Here is a 25339-nt window from a genome sequence, read left to right as displayed (position 1 = left end):
GGGTCCATGCCATTGTGTCTGCATGAGAAGTGGAAGAGCTGCCCCCTGCGAAGCAAAGCAATGCAGCGCCACTGGCAGTAGAAACTGGCGAAAGTGATAAATCGCAAATTAAGATGTAGTACACAATCCGAGTAATGAGAAGCCAGAGCAATAATTTGTGTATCTTTAAATGACATGTTATGTCCTTCACTGAGACAATGTTTCATGACAACAGAGTTTTTAGGTTGGAGCAAACGTATGTGGTGATGATGTTCCACACATTGGTCATGAACAGTGTGAATAGTCTACCAATATAGGCCTTTCCACAATGACAAGGAATTTTATAAACTCCAGGCTTTCTCAATCCCATATCATCCTTAACAGATTCAAACAGGGCTCTAGTCTTGGCCACAGGCAAAAGAACACATTTGATATCATATTAACTGAGAATTCTAGAAATTTTTGAAGAAATACTTCCAGCAAAGGGTAGAAAGCAATTGATTTACAGTGTCCAGCACTGGTTCACCTGATGGTCCAAACTGAAAAGCGTGATTAATTTGATGATTGATATATCCATTGAGCTTGAAGATAGACTTAAGACAATCCAGTTCCAGTGTCAAATTTTTGGAATCGGAAATGGCATAAGCTCTCAACCAATGTACGTAGAACTTCCATGCACTGATGTGTTGGATGACAACTAGCAGAATAAAGATAGCAGTCTGTATGTGTGGGTTTATAGTATACGCCATGTCACAAGGTACCATTTTCTTTTTTGTGTACTAGAACACCCAAAAAAGGTAATTTCCCATCTTTTTCAGTTTCCATTGAAAATTTGATGTGTGGATGAAGACAGTTAAAATGATCTACAAACTGATTAAGAGCTTCCATTCCATGTGGCCAAACAATGAAAATATTATCCATTTTTTGGAGAAAAACATGTAGGTTGAAGATAAGTACTGAGTGTGATATCTTGAAAATCTTCCATAAAAAGATTGGTGACAATAGGGAAAAGAGGACTCCCCATAACCACACCATCAGTTTGTTAAAAAAATATGTCATTAAATAAAAAATATGTAGGTGATAACACATGGTGATACAGCTCAGTAGTTTTATCATCCAAAAGTTGACGAATTAACAAGGACTCTTCTGAAGGTACCTGGATGAAAAGACAAACCACATCAAAACTAATTAGAAGGTCAGATGTTCCAATGCATAAAGGCTTCAACCATTGAATGAAATCAGCTGAGATGGATAAATGATGTTCACATTTCCCAACATAAGGGCTGAGGATGGAAGCAAGATATTTAGCTAAATTATAAGTAGGAGTGCCCAAATTACTAACAATAGGACGAATAGGAGTTCCAGTTTTATGCACCTTTGGTAAACCATACAACCTGGGCAGTACTGCCGACCCTGGATGAAGGTTTTTGATGGCGTCCTTTGGCAGGCAGCTCTTCTTAATAAGTGAAATGGTCTTCCGCTTTATCCGGTCTGTAGGATCACCCTGAAGTTGACGGTAAGCAGAATCATCCAATAAACAGGCCATTTTGAATCTGTTAAAGATGATTGGGATTGAGAAAGCCTGGAGTTTATAAAATTCCTTGTCATTGTGGAAAGGCCTATATTGGCAGACTGTTTGCACTGTTCGTGACTGATATGTGGAACATCAGTGTCACATACGTTTGCTCCAGCCTGAAAAATCTTCCGTTGCCAAACATTGTCTCAGAGAAGGGCACAACATATTGTTTAAAGATATGCAAATTATTGTTCTGGCTTCTCATTACCAGGATAGTGTGCTCAGGGAATCCATCAAAATTCAATTATCTGATGACATTATTAATAGAGATAAAGGTCTTTCTTTATGCAAGATGCAGAACCCTATTTTATCTGATGTAAAACAACAACAGTATGGTTTTTGACCTGCTGCATTTTAATTTGCGATTGATCACTTATGCCAGGTTCAATTCTTTACTTCACAGGGGGCAACTGTTCCACTTCTTGTGCAGGTGCAGTGGTCTGGATCCGGGGTATAAAAAAGCTACCATTTATGATGTTAATTCAGTTCCGGCATGATTGTGTACTCGGCAGTCGCACCTGAAGATGGCTGAAATATTGTGTAGTGAAGTTGATCATATCTGGCAGCATACCCATGAAGAGCATAAACATGTAAGACGCTGGGAAAATCTACATAATCACAACAGCACATGATAGTTACTTGAATGCAAGATTAGTAGGGCAGTTCTCAGATGCATAAGCATTTATTTGGCTGCTGAAATATTTTTGAGAATCTGCTTCCATACAGCCAAAGCCACTGAAGAAAAGAGAGTTCAACTCATACTTTTATCACATGACATCCCAAAAGCCAATGGATCATGGTTATAAAATGTGTGCAATTTTCTTCACTTTTGAAAAGCATTTTACTGAGTGTGACACCAACACTTAAGTCTAGACATGATAGTAAGTGCTGGTCTAAAAAAGTTTTCATGGTTGCAATTACATCAACATTGTAACTGTATCTGATTGGAAGAGGTTCAAGTTATGTAAATATTTTAAATTATCTCACTTCTTCAATACAATAATACTTCCAAAATAATGTTGTTAAAATTGTCCATTTGCATGGATATGCACTACACATGCTGTTTGAGTAATTATTAACTCTGGTACTGTCTGTGCAACTACTGAAATGTATTTTTTCATCTGGACATAATTTCAATTTATTCATTAGAAACAACAGCAAGAATAGAATCTTCTTGACCATAAGTTGCTTTCAGTGTGGACGTGATGTCTGCATGCACATTTCATTAGAATTTTCCTTTTTCTCACTGGTGCTCTATTTAAAAAATAAAAGACACTTGTAGACCATAAACAGAAAACAATGAAATGCAACAAGGGTGACAATGAAGTTGCCTGGTAAAGCAATATTCTCAATAACTATGTGGTAGAATTAAACTGAGGGAAGAACTGTCTCCCCATTCCCCACCTCAACCCTCACAGCCATTTCTCTTAACTGCCTACTGCAACCTTAGGTGTGTCCAAGGCATGTGTGTTGGGACCATTACTATTCTTGTTGTATATTAATGAGCAGGTAGACAATATTAATACCAACCTCGGACTTTTCGAACATGATACAGTTATCAGTGATGAAGGTGCACAAACATACAGTCAAATCTTAGTAAGCTTACAAATCAGTAGTACAAAGGCTGGCAACTTGCCTTAAAAGTTCAGTAATTTAAAACTGTGCACTTCAATAAAGGCAGAAACATAGTATTCTTTGACTACAGTATCAATGAAACACCAGTAGAAACAAATCAGCCCATACAAGTACTTGGGTGTAACAATGTACAGGGATATTAAGTGGAATAGTCACGTAGGCTCAGTCACAGTTAAAAATGATGACATACTTTGATTCAGTGGTAGGACAGTGGGAAAATTCAATCAATCACAAAGGAGAGAGTTTACAAAACTCCCATGCAACATATCCTAGAATATTGGTCAAGTGTTTGGGATCCAAACCAAACCGGATTGACAGAGGATATTGAACACATACAAAGAAGGGCACTGTGAATAGTCACAAGATTCTTTGGTGCATGGAGCAAGAGTGTCACAGACATGCTGAAGAATACTTACAAGGATTTGAGATGCTAGTGTGAGGAATCTAGAAATACGCAACAGCACGATACATAGCACTCTTATGGGACTCACAAAGTCAAGATTACACTAACTACAGTATGGACAGAGGAATTTAAGTAGTCATTCTTCCCAGCAAATTAGGGACACTGTTGCTCCTGGGGTATCGGCGAGGACCATTCGCAACCGTCTCCATGAAGCTGGGCTACGGTCCCGCACACCGTTAGGCCGTCTTCCGCTCACGCCCCAACATCGTGCAACCCGCCTCCAGTGGTGTCGCGACAGGCGTGAATGGAGGGACGAACTGCCTTGGTGCCAATGATGGTCGTATGCATGTTTGGCGCCGTGCAGGTGAGCGCCACAATCAGGACTGCATACGACCGAGGCACACAGGGCCAACACCCGGCATCATGGTGTGGGGAGCGATCTCCTACACTGGCCGTACACCTCTGGTGATCGTCGAGGGGACACTGAATAGTGCACGGTACATCCAAACCGTCATCGAACCCATCATTCTACCATTCCTAGACCGGCAAGGGAACTTGCTGTTCCAACAGGACAATGCACGTCCGCATGTATCCCGTGCCACCCAATGTGCTCTAGAAGGTGTAAGTCAACTACCCTGGCCAGCAAGATCTCCGGATCTGTCCCCCATTGAGCATGTTTGGGACTGGATGAAGCGTCGTCTCACGTGGTCTGCACGTCCAGCACGAACGCTGGTCCAACTGAGGCGCCAGGTGGAAATGGCATGGCAAGCCGTTCCACAGGACTACATCCAGCATCTCTACGATCGTCTCCATGGGAGAATAGCAGCCTGCATTGCTGCGAAAAGTGGATATACACTGTACTAGTGCCGACATTGTGCACGCTCTGTTGCCTGTGTCTATGTGCCTGTGGTTCTGTCAGTGTGATCATGTGATGTATCTGACCCCAGGAATGTGTCAATAAAGTTTCCCCTTCCTGGGACAATGAATTCACGGTGTTCTTATTTCAATTTCCAGGAGCGTATTAGTGCTATTAAACTAGTGATAAATATTTACCAAGATCTTGGTGATGTGCTTTTTCATTTCCTTCAATATACAGAAGACTGTAACCATCCCACAGCTTGACATGTCCAGGCTCACATTGTGGAATCTGGGTTGTCTGACTATGCCTCACCAACAGAATACCAGTCAGGTAATCAGGCTGTTGTTCACAAGGCAATCCAGCATCACCTTTTGGTCCTGGATCTCCACGTTCTCCCTGTAGAAGATGTCACAATCATAACATACAGTGATATTTTCTCCTTAATTGATTAGCTGATAACACAGGCTACATGCAAAGTTCTTTTCCTTTAAAATAAGCTTAATAGTTATGTTTTTAGACACTGGTGGAATGAAACTGTGTTTCTACTACCACACATGTAGCTAACAATGTGAATGACTGACAGAGGATATCTTTTACTGTAGCACATTCTCCTTATTTGAGTCATGCATGGAGCCTACATAGAAGACAATATATTTTTGTGCATCCAATATTTTAACAAAATCTTGGAGTTGATACAGGAGCCATATGTTATATCTCTGTATTCTATTAAATTCATTGCAGAAATATGATTATATCATTCTGATCAGAAAGTTTCAGGATGTAACTAACATCTTTCTTTTAATGTAATTCAGAACTAAATTATTTGAACAAAAGTAACAATTTGTGTTGTTCTGTCTGAGATTCTCTTAGTGTTCCCTTTTAGTTTATTTAATATAGATCCACTCCAAGCAATACTGCAGGATATATTCAGTGAATAATTCATTTGAAATTTCTCTTTCACAAAGAAGCTGCAATTTCATAATACACCAGAAATGAACAAAAGCCCATCATTTGAGTTACCTAAAATACAGCTTACATTTAGATTCATAACAGGTTGCATTTTTATTCCCAGATATGTACAAACCCATTACCAGTTTGATTTGTGACTCACCAAAACTCAAGCTCTACAATTTCAAGCCTATTTTTAATCCATAAATTACAGTTTAAAATTATTCTGTAGTTATGATAACAATTTCTTCAAGGCTGGACTGAAATCTTCAGAATGTCAAATTGAATGTAATTTATAAAATACTACTTTAGTAACATATTGTCAAGGATATATATACTAATAAGGAGCAGGGATAACAACAATACTATTACCAGGCCATAAATGCAAATTACAAAACAACTATTGTTATTTCACATTTCCTTAAGACATATCTCATGGTAATTGGCTATTATTCTTCTCTCTGGATAATAATCTGCACTCTGAAAACTCATCAGTTCAGTCACAAGTCTATTTAGACAAATATCTCTCAGAGACTACAGAAAAATGAAATGTTTGCATGGCACTGATGGCCACAGGTTTGGCTGCCAAGTTGCAAGTCTTTTCAGTTGACATCACATTGAGTGACTTGCATGTTGATGATGATGACATGATGATGACAACCCAACATCCAGTTCCCGAGTGAAGAAAATCTCTGACTCACCCGGGAATCAAAACTGACCCATTGCATTGCAGTCACACACACTGACCATTCAGCTAAGGAGACGGACAGAGACCGCAATGATCAGTTATTACCTTATTGCTTGCACAGATTGTCATTTTATGTTTCTTTGTGAGTTTAAGTTATGCAGAATTCTTCAGAATTGTTAAAAATAAGAACTTTATTACATTTGTTATACATGTAACCAGTCTAAAATTGTTATTGCAGCTATTCTGCTGGCTGACATATTAGCAATGACTCAGATCACAACACAGCAGACATTACAGTTATAACAATCTGTGCAAATGTTTTCTACACGGTAGGTAAGCTTGCTTTTTACGTAATTATTTCACGGTCATATGCAGAAATACATCGCTGCTCTACATTTTCTCAAATCATTTTACTAAACTGATTATTACATGTAACTGACAAATGTATGAACCTTATCTTTGACTACTGCCTGACATTTAATTATTTTCATTAAAAACCTGATTATTAAAGATCTATCACCACCCCTTCCACCAGTGGCAAGATGTGTAGCCTACACTCATTATTTAAGCACCTTGTATATTGTTAATCAATTCAGTTAAATACTATGTGTTCCCTGTGTCATAGTGCTTCAAGGTAATTAGCTTTATTTGTTTACAATGTGTATTTAATAGTTCATGTTTCACTGTTGAGATTTAAAAAGACTGTTATAAACAAAAGTAAAGTGGCCATCGCCATAAACTGGAGATGCTGAATTGCAGATAGGCACAACAAGAAGACTCTTCCAAAGCTTTCAGCTCATAAGGCCTTCATCAAAAATGGATCACTCACACACACACACACGCACACACACACACACACACACACACACACACACACACACACACACCACACACACACACACACACACACACACTCAAATGCAACTCACACACATGTGACTGCAGTCCAAGGCAACCGTAGCCATCAACTGTATAGGCCGAAAGCTTTATTTGGAACAGTCTTTTTGTTGTGCCTATCAGCATGGTGAGTGGCAACTTTCCTTTTCATAATATTATTACATTCCATCCTGGATTTTCCACTGCTTGACTGTAGTAAAAAAAATGATATGTGCCTGTTAATGTAAGGCCAGAGATGACATCAGTGTATTGTTTCTCTAATTAGCTGGCAATGTGACTTGTTACTAACCATGGAGTGGCAAGTTAAGTATTTAACTTTTTCTGTGTTTTCTTTACAGTTTAAGTCTTAAATTATATGCATGTTATTCTGTTTAAGAGGTTAATCTCACGTTTATATAACTGTAAAATATAAATTCAGGCAGTCTGTAGTGCAGTTGTCATTTCTTTTGGATAGCCAGTAACACAGCTCAGTAAGGTAGCAGTCTGCATTTGTGACATGTCAGGATTGTAGCAAGTTGCATATTTAGTTTCTCTGTGTAATGTTACAGTTTATTTCTTAAGTTAGTTGTGATGATATGATAGCATGTGTGCATGCTGTGTGTGGATGCAAGATGAGCTGGCTGCAATTCACAAACAGGTGAAGGTGCTTTTAGTTAAGGTCAGCACTTTCAGGCTGCTGTCTCGGAGTGTACTAGTGGTGGAGAGTTTGGCATATTGCATGGGACACCTCAGGTTTTGCTTGTTTAGTCCATGGTCCCTGCTGCCGAATACTTTCAAGTTTACTTGTCACGATGACTCTGCCCTCACCACTGGCTGAGTGGCAGGTGGTAAAACATTTGGGTCACTCAAGACGGTGGGTCAATGTGGAACCTGGTCATCTAGCCTTGCCCATTCACCCTGTGAATGGATTGATGGCCAGCCACTCCTTCAGCAGGGTCTTAGTAGACACATCGGGGGGGGGGGGGGGGGGGGGGGGGCGCTTGCTGGTTATCGGAAGCTTCAGTGTATGGGCTATTATGCAGCCCCTTAGGCAAATAGCATTCAGGACTAGAAAGAAAGTTGATGTGAGGTCAGTCTGTCTACTGGGAGGGCCCAATTTGAGATATGGAGGAGGCCTTTTCTGTGGCTATCCAGCATGCAGGGTGCAGTCATCTCCAAGTTGTGGCTCACATTGGCATCAAAGAAACCTGTCACTTTGGATCTGAGGTCATTAACATTTCATATGGGTAGCTGGTGGAAGTGGTGAAAACTACTGGCCTTCCACGCAGGGTGCAAAGCTAAGCTCACAATTTATAGCACTGTTCCCAAAGTTCATTAGTTCCTTTTGCTTTAATTGCAGGTTCTCAACAAAAGCTTCATTAGCTCCATGAGTGCTACTGAATACGTTTTCTGAAAATTGTCTTGAGCAGTTAGATCAAGAGCCCATACACAGTGGAAATATTTTAGACCTTGCAGCTACAAACAGGACAGACTTTATCAGCAGTGTCAATAAAGAGACAGGGATTAGTGATCAGGATGTCATCATAGCAACAATGGTTACTACAGTAGTTAAATCAATCAAGAAGGGTAGGAGAGTACTTCTGCTACAAAGAACAGATAAGCAGTTGTTGGCATTTCACTCAGACAGTGAATGGAAATAATTTATTTCTAGTATGAAGAATTTAGGGGAATTCTGGTCAAAGTTTAAACAGACTCAAATCGCCCTCTGAAGAAGTATGAGCTGAGTAAGTGCTTTAAGGACAGGAAAGACCCACCATGGTTTAATAACAAAATTTGGAAAATGCTGAGGAAGCAATGACTGTTGCATCCTTGGTTCAGAAGAGAATACAAATGATGAAAGGCAAAAGTTGTGCATCTGTAAGAAGATTGATACATGAAGCACACATCTGACACTATCATACCTTAGCAAATAATCTTGCTGAGAAGCCACAATAGAAGATAGCAAAAGGAAAGCTGAAGTTCTAAATTTTGTGTTTCAGAATTCATTCATGCAGGAGGAACATATAGACAGTTCACATTTGACAATAGCACAGATTTCCATATGGAGTAATAGGCATCCCTGGTATAGAGAAGCAACTGGAAGAGTTGAAAACAAATAAGTCACCAGGTCTGATTGGAACTCCAATTTGGTTTTACAAAGAGTACTTTATGGCATCAGCGTCTTACTTAGCTTGCATTAATTGTGAATCTCTAGCCCAGCATGAAATCTCAAGCGACTGGAAAAAAGTGCACGTGATTCCTGTACATAAGAAAGGTAAGACAATGAACCTGGACCACTATACTTAACAATGGTTTGCTGCAGAATTCTTGAATATATCCCCTATTCGAATATAATAAATTTCCTTGAGACAGAAAAGATTCTGTCCACAAATCTGCAAGGTTTTAGAAACCATCACATGTATGAAACTTAGCTTCTCCTTTTCTCATGACATTCTACACATCATGTGCGTAGGGCAACAGGCAGATTCCATACTTCTAGATTTCCCAGGGAAGTGTGATTGGACTGCAGTTATTCTCCATGTACGTAAATGATCTGATAGACATGGTGAGCAGCAATCTGCAGCTGTTTGCTGATGAGGCTGTGGCATATGGAAAGGTAAATCATTTCTGATTGACATAATAAATGACAGCCAGTTATAAATGTAGAAAAATGGAAGTTAATGCAGATGAGTAGATAAAACAATCCCATAATGTTCAAATACAGTATTAGTAGTGGGCTGCCTGACATAGTCATGTTGATTAAATATCTAGAAATAAAATTCTAAAATTATATGAAATGGAATGAGACAAAAGGACAGCAGTAGGAGAGGCAAATGGTCAACTTTGATTTATTGGGAGACATTTAGTAAAGTTCATCTGTGAAGAAGACCATGCATAGAACACTCAAGTACTGCCCAAGGATTTGGGAACCCCACCAAGTTGCAATTCAGAGGTGGCCTGCTGGATTTGTTATTGGTTGGTTCAATGAACACAAATATTCCGGAGATGCTTTGGGAATACTGGGAGGGAAGGTGATGTTCTTGTTGAGGAACACTACCAAGAGAATTGGCATTTGAAGCTGACTGCAGAACTATTCTACTGCTGCTGCCAGCATACATTTCACTTAGGGATCAAGAAGGTAAGATAACAGAAATTATGACTTACATTTAAGCATATAGACAATTATTTATCTCTTACTATATTTGTGAGTGGAACAGAAAAGGAAATGATTAGTAGTGGTATAAGTTACCCTCCACCATGCGCCATATGGTGGCTTACTGAATATGTTTGAAGATGTTGACGTATATGTAGATGTAGAATAAAAAATAAAATCAGTCATTTTTCGTAGGTATGCGCTTCTATCTCATGTCTCAAAAATATAAGACAATGATTTTACAATAAGATGTCTTGACAAGTTAAGGCGTCAGTAGCGCTGGAAATGTGAGGAAAAAAAAGTGAAAATCTGTGAATGTGAAAAACTATCATTTTTCAGTAAGGAGACTTCCACACCATGTTTTGAAATATGAACACATCAGCACAAGATATAGCATTAAACAATTTGCTGAAATTAAAAGATGCTGCCAGCTGTTTTCTGTTATGAGACTAGGAAATAAATTGGATGTTCATGGCAAAAACTCTTGGCTGATACATTACCAGAAAAGATGAGAGAGAGAGAGAGAGAGAGAGAGAGAGAGAGAGAGAGAGAGAGAGAGAGAGTGAGTGTGTGTGTGTGTGTGTGTGTATGTGTTAAAACCCATGTCCTTACCTGTGAAATATCTGATGAAATGTGTGATACACTTACAAAGATATGAAGATATACCAGAAGAGTATAGTCCAACACAAGAGTCCATTACGTGGAGAGTTCTATAACAATGAATACAGTAGAAATTTAGATGTGATGTTCAATACTGCTAAAGTGCAACCCAAGTATTCAGACTGAATCACTTCGTGCAGAATATTGATGAAACAACATTAATGACAAGGATAACAACAGAGTTGCCTTGTGAATACAAACATTTTGGTAGCACATGGGACTCTACTATTAAGCAGACAAAAACATTGGAAAACCTGAAACAAAGACTCAAATCTGGAGAAGATAAAATGAAGAAAAACAAAGAAGAGATATACTGTTATCCAAAATTATAGCAACAAAAAGAACTGTTGAAAGGTGGTGTTTGTTTTGCCACAAAGCAATATAAACAGGTCATAGGAAAGTAGAAACAATGTAAAGAATACAGAACATAAACAACTGCAACATGCATAATGATAGACAAAAATGTTCTCCATTTTTACCAACTTGCAGATTTTCACACACATTCTAACAATTGTATAATGTGTTCAGTATGGGATGTAACTACCTCTGGCAGCAGTACAGGCCTGAATGATGTCATCAACCTCAAGTTGAGGCAATAATGTCCATTCTTCCTGCAGGGCTGCATGCAAATCTTGGAGAGTGGTTGGTGGGTGCTCATGATGCAACCTATCCCCACTAGTACATCCTAGACATTATGTGTGGGATTCAAAATGGGAGAGTGAGAAGGTCATGCAATGCATGCAATACCTTCCGTTTTCAAGAAAAGATCAACCACCCATGCTGTATGAGGTCAGGGATTATCGTCCACCAATACGAAGTCTGGGCCCACATCACCTCACAACAACCATACATGAGGTCCCAAGATCTTGTCACGATACCTGACAGCAACTAAACTATGCCAATTCAGCCATACAATTTTCTCTTTCCACAATGTTTGGGTCCCAAAACCATGTTCCACATTGCCTCCAAATGTGAATCTATTGAGAATCACTCTCCAGACCAAATTGGGACTCATCTGTGAAAATGAAATTGGCCCACTGTTCGACCATCCACGAGGCATGTTGGTAACTCCACTCTAGATGTTCCCTTCTGTGAAGATGCACCTGAGGTACAATACACCAGGTCTTTGACAATAAAGGACAGTCTGCAGAAGCCTTCTGTACACCGTTTTAGTGCTAAGGCAGTACCATCATGCTCCTACAGCCAAATAACGGTCCTCTTTTCTGCTTTCACATTGGGTTTGCTGTGTTCTGGTCTTTTGGGCACAGTATTGGTCTCTATAAACTGTTGCCACATTAGAGAAATAACAAAATAATTCACTTTAAGCCACCGAGCCATATCAGGTTGTGACTGTCTTGCTTCCATTCTTCCTGTGGTCCTCCACTGCAGAGAGTCTGGTAGGCACCTTCTCTGTGCCATATTGCACCATCTGTGGCTCTGCACACAGTGACGGTGGATGTGGGACTATCTGGCAAATGCTACCCCATTTGATAGGTGCCCTGACATCATTGTTGACGTGGTTGCCTTCAACCAGAATAGCATCTTCCATGCAGAACATGATCGTACAGATATCTGTTGACAGTTTGTATGATTACATCATGAAATAGACATAGGATGGGTTGGTTTTTTGCTTTAAATTTGGACACCAGTGTATTATTGCTTTCAAAGCTACTGCCTACAGGAAGAAAGATCAGAATAAAAACAACCAGAAATCAGTGTTTGGTTCACTATGTAAGTGAGTGTAAAATGAAACTTAGTGACAACGAGAACAAAATACAGTGCTGTACCTGTGGTACATATTATCAAGGAGAGTTTTGGGCAATAAAGAGACTGCATCAAATTAGTACTGCAAATACACAAATCATCCTGCTGAAAAATGTTACTGTAAGAAGGAACATGTGAAGATGAAAACACCAGAAGCACTTGTGACAGAAAAGCACAAAGAGAAAATTAATAAAATAGATACCAAATTTGTTGTTGATAATGATAGTAAAGAACACATGTCACATGAAAGGAAAATTATGTCAAGAGTAAACAGCTGTGAAGGTACAAAAATTAAAGACTACAAATGTGAAGGTACAAAAATTAAGACTACAAATGGAAACTTCACGTACTGTAATCATGTTGGTGAAGCTGAATCAGAAGAGATGTTGTTGATAAATGTGTCACACATCCCTGAATTGTCAAGAAATGTATTTTCAGTAAATGCCACTACTGAAAAAGGGGGAGTGTCAAGATTGACACAAAGATGGTGAAGATTGTGAAAAATGGAAATATTATTCTGGAAGACAACAAATAAGAAAATGGAATTTATGTGGTGAACCCACACTCAAAAGCAAGATAATGAAGCTTTTGTCAGTTGCTGAGCTCCTGTGGGGAATTTATCTTTGGTATTTTCAGTTCACTGTGAACAATTGTCTAGTGCACATGTGTTCGAATTGTATCTTTGTGTTGTAATCAACTGTATTCTAGAGGCCTAAATCTGCATTCTGCATTTCACTGCAAGCTTTTGCCCCAGGAAATCCCACAATGCTGACATCTCAATGAACAACAGTAGCTAATGCAACTTAATTACTATATTTTGCCTGATTGTCTTCAGATGACAAAAGTGCTGTCTCACGATTGTCACTTGTGTTAGTAACAGGTATGAGAAAGTGACTTTCATGGTGCTTCATAAGATTTTCTTCACCACATGGACCGACCTATATGGACAAAATAGGATGAATGGAGACAGAACACCAAATAGGATACTATGATAGATACCATCCCAGTGGAAGAAAGGGGGTCACCCATGATGCAGCTGGCAAAATGATATGGAGGAGGCAATGGAAGCAGGAATCTGAATGCTGGGGAAAGTCAACAAAGAAGACGATGGAAACTGGGGACAGAAAAGTGGTGGCATCCATAGATAAACCACAAGAAGAAGAAAAAGAAGGCTCAACCTACATTGTATATGAACTGTGCAAATGATATTCTTCTGTTTCATGCTAAGCACTCCAGCAGTGACCCAGTTGTAGATGAACAATGTGCAATGACTTTTGATCTCCTTGGTAATTTTGGTGATGACTTTACTCAACATTCCCTACAACAAGACAATGTTCCACTGACTATTTTCCAGTTTACCAGTTCACCATTATCTGGTTAAAGGAATTTTGTGTATCACTTAGGCCTTGTGATCCAGCACATAAACATCAAAATTTTTATGGAGCATACATATAAGAAAGTTTTCATCCCAAGCTACAACCATTCCAATGGGAACAGCCATCAACATGGTTCGCAACTGTTGACTTTATTCTACAGAGCCCCAGCATTTCTGACAACACTTCGTAGTTTGTCACCCTATTGAGTAACACAGGAGAGCATGCTTACATTATCAGCTATTTCATCGCAGACCCGGCCCCCCCCCCCCCCCCCCCCCCCCCCCCTCCCCGCCAGTAACATCAAATTCATAGCACTGCTTCACTGGCTCACAAAAACACTGGCGCCACAGTTGCTGCATGGTTTACACACTGGGCTAGAGTGCTGTAGACTTAACATGCTGGATCTCTTACAAAATCAACACCTTCTGATCAACATCAGTTCGGAAGACAGTACCATTCCCAGGAAGACTCTGCTTACATCTTCCTACACCAGTAGTCCAACTATTCACTATGAATGACTCTCCTGTCAAAGTTCATGGAACAGTCACATGCACCATAGGCTTTGGCCTCTGCAAAACATTTTCATTGCAGTTTTTGGCTGCAAATGTTTGTGAACCAATCCTAGGCATGGATTCCCTGAAACAGTTCCATCTCTCTCTGGAATTATCATAAGTAACCCTCAACCAAACCAATAGAAGAAAATCTAAATACACTGGTGGTCCGCCATTATAAGCACAACTGGTTTCAGAGGTCACCAATCCAGAAGCACCTTCAATGTGCACTCCACACGACCACCATCTACAGCTACTCAATGACTGCCAAACGTTAGAACTGGAGATACAGAAGATTACAATGTCTTCTGCAGGATGTGAGTTATGTGTCACATGTTCTTACCTGTAGCACCTCCAACAGGAGCAGCTCCATGGTCCTGACACAACTAATACCAACAACCATCTCAGCTTCAGCAGTCGACACACACATACAGCCATGACACATTACAGTGTCTGAGCCACCAGAAACTCATGTCAGTATCATGAATTTTTCGTGCTATGTGCATGCTTCGTCCATGAGTGGTATCCCCCCTGCCCCAGAACTCGCATTTGACTCCTCAACAGAGAGCTATTTACCACGAAACTGGGCATACAAGTGATACTATACCAGGTCATGTGTTTGACAGACATTTCACTCACAGCTACAAACTGCCCAGTGATCTCAAACTGGGTGCTATTACATCAAGAGACCATCAACTGATGGGTTCCTTACCATCACAGATTCTATGTCACAACAATCACCTCCTAGCATGCATACAGAGCCTGATGTTACCATACGCACCACCACATCACCTCCCCAGTCGCCCATTGATCTGCTGCAAATCAACACAGACCAATAATCCCACCACAGCCGCCCCATCGATCTCCACCCTACTTCAGCCAATATCACTGTATTGATAAAAGGCACAAATTGCGATGCCATTTCCTTTTTCCTCTCTATTGATGAGAAATGGTCCATCTGTGCCCTGCATAACAGCCAGCCATGGCATGGTTGGTCACACACTTACATGCAAAGAAGACTGTAGCAGCAGTGATGCCTGGTGACCTCCTGTCCCCCAGTGTTCCACACTCCAGTGGTGAGGGGGGCTCTTTAGGGACCTCACCACTGATAGTGAAATAATAAGTCTTTTTGCTTAGTGGTTGAGGTCTTCCATCAGATTGTCTTTGGTATTTTCAGTTGCTTGTGAACAACTGTCTAATACACATATATTCAATTTGTATCTCTGTGTTGTAAAAAGTGTATTATAACATCCTAAATCTGCATTCTGTGTTTCACTGCAGGGGTTTTCTGCACAAAATCCCACATGTACATCACTGACATCAAAAGTGACTGTAAAAACAAAGCACTAATGACATAAAAGATGAAAACCATTCAGCAGCACAAAAGACTTAAGTTCAATTCTTTTATCTTGGTGGTTCGCGCATGCCCGCCCAGACGTGGGAGATTGCTGTGTTGCCAGTTGCACGTGCCAAGAGAAGCAGCGCTATAGTATAGTATAGTTCGCAAACTTACGTTTAGGGGGAAGCGCGCAGTTTATGAAGTAAAGCCACCATGGCCGCATTAACCCTTTCGCTGCTACAGAGATGAGCTCCCTGCATTCCGCGCTGTGTGCGATTTTGCCATCACTGCACTGCTCGCTGTGCAGACACATGGCGTTCCGACTGCTTTGACACACTTTATCATTCAATTTCACAAAAACTATTTGGCCCAAAAATTTGATTTTTACACATCTTCTTGGCTGATACCTTCCCCCCTTAAATGACTTAATTTTGTTTCGATGTTCAACGCAGTTATTGTGCAGCATTAAATGCAATAAACAATTGCACGCGATTTTGAAGAGTTTGCAGAGGTAAAAGTCCATAGTGTATACTTTCCATATGGTCGATTTTAGTTGCCACTAGAAATTTCAAAAAATTGCTTTCAAACGAATAAAATTCATGAAGTAAGACAGTCCGATATTGTTTTTCAATAAAGAAAATATTAAATGCCGAACAAGGTTTGAACTCAGAACCTTGCGCTTAGCATCCTAACACTTTAACCATTATGCTAACGCGGCTCATCATTCAATAGTGTTCCTGGACGACTTCCAAATATTACGCAAAATACCAACAAAAACTGTTGGTATGACTATGAATTACTCACGTTTCATCGAAGTACAATAGGAAATAATTAATTACCGCTGTTCTTTATTGCGAAAAAGTGGTTAGTGAGAATGATACAAACACCTTTCCTTGCTGTTACCTGAATTAGGAGGCTTATTGCTTGTTTGGTTTAATTAATTAATAGAATATGAAGCAACTGGTATAAAGAATGCTTTCTCCAAACTTTCTATAAAAGAAAGTCTGCTATCAAGACATTGCTTTTGTTCAATTACCTTATTTATGACTGAACGTTTCTAATACTGAAGACACTCCGTACTCTGCACTGCAGTCAAGCTCTGGCAACGTCATTCTCTGTTCATTGGCTGACTGTGTTTTGTGACGTCAGATGCGCAGAATGAACCTAAATTTGGCCGCCGTCATAAATGACGCGCGCTTTAGGACATTCGAATTTCAATTATCTGAAGACAATACCAGAACTGTGTGATTTTGTATCCCTATTGAGCAAGACAGGATAACACACCCACATTATCAGCTACATCATAGTAGTGACCCTGTCCAATGGTAAATTTGCCACTACCATGGAGTTAGACCAATGTGTTTACAAATCAGATACTGAGAAGAAAATGTGTCTTACTTTACATGTTGATGATGGGATTTTATTTGTGAAGACATCTGGCAATTGAAAAATTTCCTGCAGTAACTAAAAAAATGCTGACATTACAACTTGTAAGAACCAATATCTCTTGGAAATGAAATCAGAAGAACAAAAGAAGGTCCAAGGAACCAGAGATGGCGGTCATGTGTGTGTGAGATGTGTATGCTTGTGTAAATGAATGTGTGTGTGTTTCTTTTTTTGATGAAGGCTTTGCTCGAAAGCTACTGTGTATGTATCTTTTCATTGTCCCTGTCTGTAACTTAAGGAACCATAAAATGAAACAGATTTGGTTTTTGGATAATCATCTGACCACAGACATCTGTCATTTGATGATTTGGGATATAATTTTTACAGAAATTTTCCGTTTCCTGAATAATAGGTTGATTATCCATCATGTGAACGAATATGGCGAATGAGCTTACGGAAGTATGGTAATAAACAGTTCTTTACACAAAAGAGAAGGATTAATTTCTTTACAGAGAAGAGAAAACAAATCTTTAGTAGCTTAAATTACAACTGAGTAGGGCCTACTGCACAACATGTGAGATTTGGAAACCTAGCTGCAGTTAAGTTTCATCAAAGCCCATACTAAAAGATGAAAGAAACCTGAAATTGAAACTAGATGACAAGTTTTTTCCTTTTAAATTACTCCATCATGACCACAATGAGTTCTTAGAGAAAATTATTGCATTTATAATATTAATAAAATGATGAAAATAACACAAAACTAACCTGTATGCCAGCTGTTCCATCAAGACCCATTTCTCCCTTCAGACCTGGTGGCCCTCTTAACCCAGGGAGTCCATTGATACCTGGTGGACCTGGCTCACCCTTTAGTCCTGGAGTTCCAGGAGCACCAGCCAACCCTGGTGGTCCACGGTCACCGGGCCTTCCAGGTAGGCCTACGAACATAAAGAATATCTGAATGTACTAAAAAGAACTTAGTAGAAAATTGTGTGACTAAAGTGTCAGTATAACTAACAATAGAAATTTGGGTGTAACATGAGTAAAACAACAAAAAAGTGAATGACTGAAGGAATACGTGGTCAACATTGTAAAACAATGAAACTTCATGGTAGATTAACACTGTGTGCCAGACTCAGACTAAAATTCAGGACCTTTGCCTTTCACGGGTAAGTCCTTTCCCAACTGAGCTTCCCTGCATGACTCAATCTGTCTCCACAGCTTTAGGAACCATGTCTTTCCAAGATCCTTTCTTCCAAAAGTGCTAGTCCTCCAAGTTTTGCAGAACTTCTGTGAAGTTTGGAAGGTAGGACATGAGGTGCTGGTGGGAGTAAATCTGTGAGGATGGGTCATGAGTCGTGCATGGGTAGTTCAGTTCGTAGAGCATTTGCCCAAGTTTGAGTCTCGGTCCGATACACAGTTTTAATCTGCCAAGAAGTTTCATAGCAGTCTGCTGCAGAGTGAAAATTATATTCTATAAAATATTATTCAAATTTTAACTATAAGGATGCATAATGCATGGAATGCATCTGCATAAGAATTAATAGTTCTTTACATTTTGTAGCTACAAAAGTGTATTAAACGAAGGAATAATTTAAATAATGTTAGAATATACTGAAACAATAACCAAATTTACCAGAATGTGGTAACAGAGAAAGACAGTAACATAATTCTGAAAAAAATGGTATGTTCTTGGCTGGAATTTCGATGATGGCACTGAGAGAGCAAATCAGGAAGGGTGACATGAAAGACAGTGACATCTCAATGCTAGATGATAGAAGGATGAATGCAAAGGTGGAAGATTACAGAGTAGGCAGCCACATAAAAGCTGAAAGTGGCAGGCAATGATAAATCTTGCACAATTTTCTGAGCTTTAAGTATGACTCTGTGGTATTTTTGATTCACCTTCTGATGAGTTGCTGCCATCATTTTTCCTAGTGCTGCTGTGTTCTTGTTTTGTTTTTTCATGGTGGCAAGTTTAAGTGAACAATGTACAATTGTGAAATTTTGTTTTATACTCGGTAAAGATGCTACTGAAACTGTTTTAATGTTAAAAACAGCTTATCGCTATGCAAAAAACTCAAGTGTATGAATGGTCTGCCTGACATGTCAACTGATGACAAACCTCACTCTGGACATCCATCAACTGCCCAAATCGACAAAAATATTTAAAAAATTCGAGAGCTTGTGCTCACAGACCACTAAGTGACAACTGATCAACTGCTAGCTATTAATGGATTATCTTGGAGCTTGGTGCAGCAAATTTTAGCAGAAGATCTGGGAATGAAAAGGTTGCTGCCTAGTTTCTTCCTCAGGTTCTGACTGACAATCAAAAGAAACATAGAGTTGAAGCATGTCAAACCTTCAAACAACTGCTTGAAACTGATCCTGATTTTTTGTCAAAGATAATTACTAATGCTGAGTTGTGGCCCTATAGTTATGACCCAGAAATAAAGCAACAGTCACCAGGTCCAAAAAAATGTCATCGAGGCAAACCAAACATCAAAATAATGCTGATTTGCTTTCTTGATGCCAAGGACATAGTTCATTCATAGTTTGTTCCCTCAGGTCAGACAATCATTCTACCTATTATTTTAATGTTTTAAGAAGATTGCACAACAGTGTTAGTAAAAAAAGATCTGTTTTGTGGTAGACAGGAGATTGGTTCTTCCATCACAACACACCTGGACACACAGCCATCGCCCCATGCGCCTTACATGCCTAACCTGGCTCTGTGTAACTTTTTCTTATTTCCATGCATGAAAATGGCCATGAAAGGACACTGATTTGATAACACTGAAGAAGTCAAGGAAAAAAAGGAGGAAGGAGCCATCAGCCATGACTACAAAAAAAGTTTTGAACAGTGGAAACACCAGTGGAACAAATGTGTTAGTTGTAATGGAGAGTATTTTGAAAGGGATAAGGTTGTTTTGTAAACAATTTGAAAATATATACTTTTTAAAAAATAATCAAGATTTTTCTTGGATACCCTTTTGTGTTGTGTGCCCACATGTTGCCAAGGTTGTTTCAACTATGCTGCAGAAGTTTCATTGGGAAGCCCTTACACATCTCCCATACAGTCCTTATCTATCACCAGGGAATTTCCATACTTTGGAGCTTAGAAGAAAGCTATTTGTGGCCTTCAATTTTCTTTGGATGAAAAAGTGCATGCCTGTACAATCTTGGTTCCGACAGAAATGGCAAACATTTTGTGACAGTAATTGCAAACATTTTGCCATGAAGGCATTGACCATCTTGCCTCACAGTGGGATGAATGTATCAAGTGTTAAGGTGTTTGCTTGTGAAATAATAAACTGTTTACTTTTTTCCATATGTCTCATTTTCATTTTATTACCCCTTATCGTTCAGACAACCAGTCTTGACAATACTGAAAATAGGATTACGTGAAGTAAAACTGCAACGAGTGTTTGATAACTGATTCTCACAGAGTTATATACTGGTGTAAGTTGTGTTGTATATTCTTTACTTCACATTTGACAAAATAAAAACTGATGATATGCTGCATGCCCTAAACTACAGTCAAATACCCACTGTAGTATTTCTACAGTTAGTTTGAAATGTCAATATACAATGAAAAATGTAAAATGGAACTGAAAGCAAAAAATGTGAATGCTACATGAGAGCAGCAAACCATGCCAATTTCCATGAGATCTCTCTTTATTCCTTATATATAACTGCTAAACAAGGAACACGCTGAAGAGAAAATTAAGGTCCAGAATCTTCTTCTTCAGTCGTGTACTGCTCTGCAGAGATTACAAACCAGTAAATTATTGTTTCTTCACAAAAATCTATAATGTTTGTGATGATAATTTCACATAATAACAGCAAAAGATCTCACCAAAATTATGTTCTACTCCTTTTGTAGCTAACAGGATGTTCAGTTCTGTCTATGGGCTCTCACTTACCAGGAGGACCTCTCTCTCCCTTTGGTCCAAATGGTGGTGCAGGTCCAGGAAGGCCCTTGTCTCCTTTCTGTCCATCAAACCCAGGGGTACCAGGAGCTCCTGCAGCTCCAGCATAACCCTTCTCTCCTGGGGGTCCTACTGGACCAGGGGTACCAGGAAGGCCATCAAAACCTCGATCACCCTTTTCACCAGGTTGCCCAGGTATCCCAGCAACTCCTGCAAACAACAAAGACATTTACATACGTACATTTTTCCAATGCAATAAACTAAACTGCTACTACTATTGTGCAGAGAGGAAGAGACCAAAGAAAGCGAAGAAAGGTGATTTATAAGCCCACAAAAGGAAAGAAGAAGTTATTCTAACAATAGATCAAAGTAGAAACAAGATACAGAGCCCTACTTCTAGCAACATGACAGTAGGGCACAACCAATTATTACTAATCATATTGTACAACAAAATCATAGGGGCAGAGCCAATTGATTCTTTATTTTTCAAGTAAAGCAAAACAAACGATGCCTTACAAGTGATTGTGCTTCTCTATGAAACAAAGTTCAAATAACTTTCGAGAATGTCCAGTATATAATGAATAAAGCAGAGCATTGGGCATATACTTAAATGAAACTAAAACATAGTTCATTATAGTGAATTGGTTTTCAAGGAAGATGAAGCATACTGATAATAACGGCTAAATAACTACAAACTCACACTTCTTGTATAGAAAGACACTTAAAGGTGGTGGGATAGGCATTTATAGCAGAAATGATGTAGCTTGTTGAAAAGTCAAATGGGCCACTCATGTGTGTGCGTTTGTGTTCTGTACTAACTACCGGTAGCTCTAAGGAAGGACATTGTTCAAAAGTTTTCAGTCTTGGGCGCATGTAAACAACTCAACGCCTCATCTATATAGAAGTTGTTAACATCACTACATCTGTAATTTAAGAACAGTACTAATTATATTTATACAAATTATATTTACTACTGTGATACAAGTAATGGAACCAAGCTTTTGAGGAACTTATTTATGAAATTGGAAATCAATTATCATCACAATTTTTAAAAAAAGTATCAAGTTATTTTACAAAATAAAGACAATTCAATCTAAATTTCATATATTAAGTGCAAAGCAAAATCTATGATTTAATTACAGGCCATTGCCATCAACAATGGATGTTGGTTCATGCACATTAAAGCAGAAACAAGACAATACTGAGCTTTAATCCAAATGACCCTTCCATGTAAATCAGAGACAATACAGCAGACAAAATACACATGGAGCTATGAGTGACAACTGAGGGAAGGTCATGGTATTCAACAGCCAAACTGAGAAGCACATTCAAGTTACAGAGAATAAAGAAAGGACACAACACTTAAATATCAGAGTTAAGAGATATAAATAACTACAGGAGAACATCAATTATCCAAACTTCGATTAACCAACTCCTTGGACTCTCTGACCATGTGAGACCATCTGCCTGCACTTTGCACCAAACAGTGTACTAGCATTACTGGCCAATTTTACATCTGTCACAACAGGTGCCCATCTGAGTCACATTCTTCATGCATGTGCAGTTGACAGACTACTGTACTTCTGGTCTGTTCACTTTACTGCATTCTTTAATCTGACATTTTATCTTTGTGTGCTTTTTAAGTTTATTATTGTATTCCTTTTAATTTTAAAAATATAGTGTAGTTTTATAGAGGTTATTAAGTTGTTGACTAAGAAATAGTGTGATGCATGTGCAAACTCAAAGGTTAAGAAATTGAAATAAAAAAAATTTACACTTTTTTAAAAGGATTTCCAATGTCTAAAACTTTCTGTTTTCTTTTTTTCTTGATCGAAAATGTAACTTTTTACTTAATTTCTATTTACTATGTTGATTTGAGCTCTATAAGAGATTTCTTTCAGTCTGCTCATTATTCGACCTTTTTAGCATTCTAACCACTACCTGGTCCCAAAAGTGATGGTTAACCAAAGTTATACTGTATTATTACTTTCTTTCTTTTGCTTATGCCATAGTCCCACAGCAATCACAGGGTTGGCGTGGTTACAATGGATTTGGCAACGTTAGTGTTAGGGATGGCCGGATGCCCTTCCTGCTGCCACCCCGTACCCACCAGGATGGAATCAGTGTACCCCAACTGTCTGCGTCAAGTGTAAATCATAAAATAGTGCGGACGTGATTCAAATGTCTGTGATGAGTGTAGCTGAGGCAGAACATGGGGACCAGCCCCGTATTCACCTAACAGGATGTGGAAAACCACCTAAAAACCTCATCGAGGCTGGCCGGCACACCGGCCCTCGTCATTAATCCACTGGACGGATTCGATCCGGGGCCAGCGCACCTACCCGAGTCCAGGAAGAAGCGCATTAGTGCTCTCAGCTACCCTGGTGGGTGTATTATTACTATTACAATTATTATTATTACTATTAAGTTAGTCGGCTTCCTCTCACTAATAAACATTTTTTAAAATAATTTTGTGTATTGCTCATAATGTGTTTTCCTATTTCATCACTTACCTTGGTATCCTTTGTCGCCCTTTGGACCTGGTGGTCCAAATAGTCCTGGTGGTCCAGTATCACCCTTAATTCCTGGAACACCTGGCGCGCCATCCTGGCATGGCCTTCCTGGGGGTCCATCAACACCAGGCGGTCCAGGTGGTCCTGCAAGTCCTTGTTCTCCTTTTTCTCCTTGTGGTCCAGGCAACCCAGGAATGCCAGGATTTCCCTGTATGCCAGGTAAACCAGGTAGACCCATTTCACCTGAACGGTACAGAATATTCTGTGAATCAGCAGTAGCAAAATTTTGAAGAAAACAAAAAAAGTACCCTTAGAATTATGGAATAAGAATAACGCAAGTTGTTTGTGAAGAAATAACGCAACAAATCATGTACACCACTGACCATTGTAATGGGATTTTACCAATACTTTTCTTCTACTTTGCAATTAATTCATTCACTTGCACAGCATGTTCTGAAAATTCCATCATGATGAAGAGCCTCATGGTTGGGGAATGAATCAGGTTATACATTAAAAGTCAGTAGGACCTAGGAACCACTGCTGGCTAATAACAAATTATGATTAGTGCTAATCTACTCAGATGGATAAGCAAGGGTATTAGTTCTAGATTAGTTTATTCTCTGACTGGGATTTAACAAAAGATCAGGAACAACTCAAGGAACCCACTGAAGCTGGCTGACCAGCTCGTGGGCTGCCAACATTGGATCACCAAGTACAGACGAAGACAACAATGAGGAAAATGGACATTGGGGCCAGCACTACAAACAAACAGATCCAGTGAATAGTCCAAGGAGAGAAACCAAGAAGTAGTGAAGCAGGAAACAAAAGACAATAGTGTGCTATGATTAGTGATATGAATGTGAGGTGAATAAAGCACTGAAGGCAGAGCCATGGCATGCTGAGGTGTTGATGAGACGTGTGTGGTATTGTGGTGCAGTGAGATCAGCACTGTGGCATGGGAATGCTAGTGCTTGCATCTGAAGCGCTGGCACCTACTGCTGGATAAAAAAGTCCAAGACGTCTGGCATCTTTTAGAGTCACTGACCTGGGATACCAGAGTCCTCCCTCCTGAAATGGGCACATATGTCCAGAAGTATCCTGGACCATGCTTTGGAAGGTGAACTTGTGGCATGGTAGGTGTCTCGACACATAACCTTGCCAGCTGCTGTGAGGAACTGGGAACATCTGACATCATGCCAAGATCTGGCAATATGAGCATATTTTAAATTTCCTGTATGATGTCTGCCTGTGACCTGCCATAGAACTGGAGTACAAAACTCCATTCTGAACTGTAGAGAAGGATGCAAAGTCTACATGAAAGTTATTTTTACCTCTAGCATTCGGGTTGTACATTTCAGAGTTCATCCTAAATTCATTCTTGTTATAAGCCACAAATATTATTACAGAGTATACGTTATGGTGTGTAATTGTAAGAATTCCTAGGCCCCTGAAGAAACTTCTGCAAGATGTTCAGTTACCAACTTCACACAGTATTCTTATTGTACACTACTGTAGAATAAACTTTTTTTTTACCTTAGCTGCAATGTCCCAGAAGATAATACCACAGCCCAGTATTGAGTAAAAGTACGGTAGCACTCTGCTCTGTGGGTCAACATAATGAGGGGGGTTTCTAAGTCCAAGCAGCAGAACTAAGTATTTTGTGTATTCACTTGGTGGTACCATGTCAGTTAATTATCCACCTG

General features: G+C 39.4%; 1 protein-coding gene across 1 annotated transcript in view; it reads right to left on the bottom strand.

Moving 5' to 3' along the window:
* The window catches only part of LOC126272031 (collagen alpha-2(IV) chain), a 233649-nt gene that overhangs the window by 5098 nt on the left and 203212 nt on the right, over positions 1–25339 (bottom strand). Inside the window, exons 25-28 of the mRNA XM_049974536.1 lie at positions 23637–23879; positions 21118–21333; positions 17960–18129; positions 4647–4848 (exon numbers count right to left, since the gene is read on the bottom strand). Of these exons, the coding sequence (XP_049830493.1) occupies positions 4647–4848; positions 17960–18129; positions 21118–21333; positions 23637–23879 (831 nt within the window). The remainder of the gene's footprint in view (positions 1–4646; positions 4849–17959; positions 18130–21117; positions 21334–23636; positions 23880–25339) is intronic.

Source organism: Schistocerca gregaria, chromosome 5, assembly GCF_023897955.1.
Source record: "Schistocerca gregaria isolate iqSchGreg1 chromosome 5, iqSchGreg1.2, whole genome shotgun sequence".
Classification (NCBI taxonomy): domain Eukaryota; kingdom Metazoa; phylum Arthropoda; class Insecta; order Orthoptera; family Acrididae; genus Schistocerca; species Schistocerca gregaria.
Note: the sequence above shows the minus strand (reverse complement) of the source record. Positions and strands in the feature narration are given on the sequence as shown.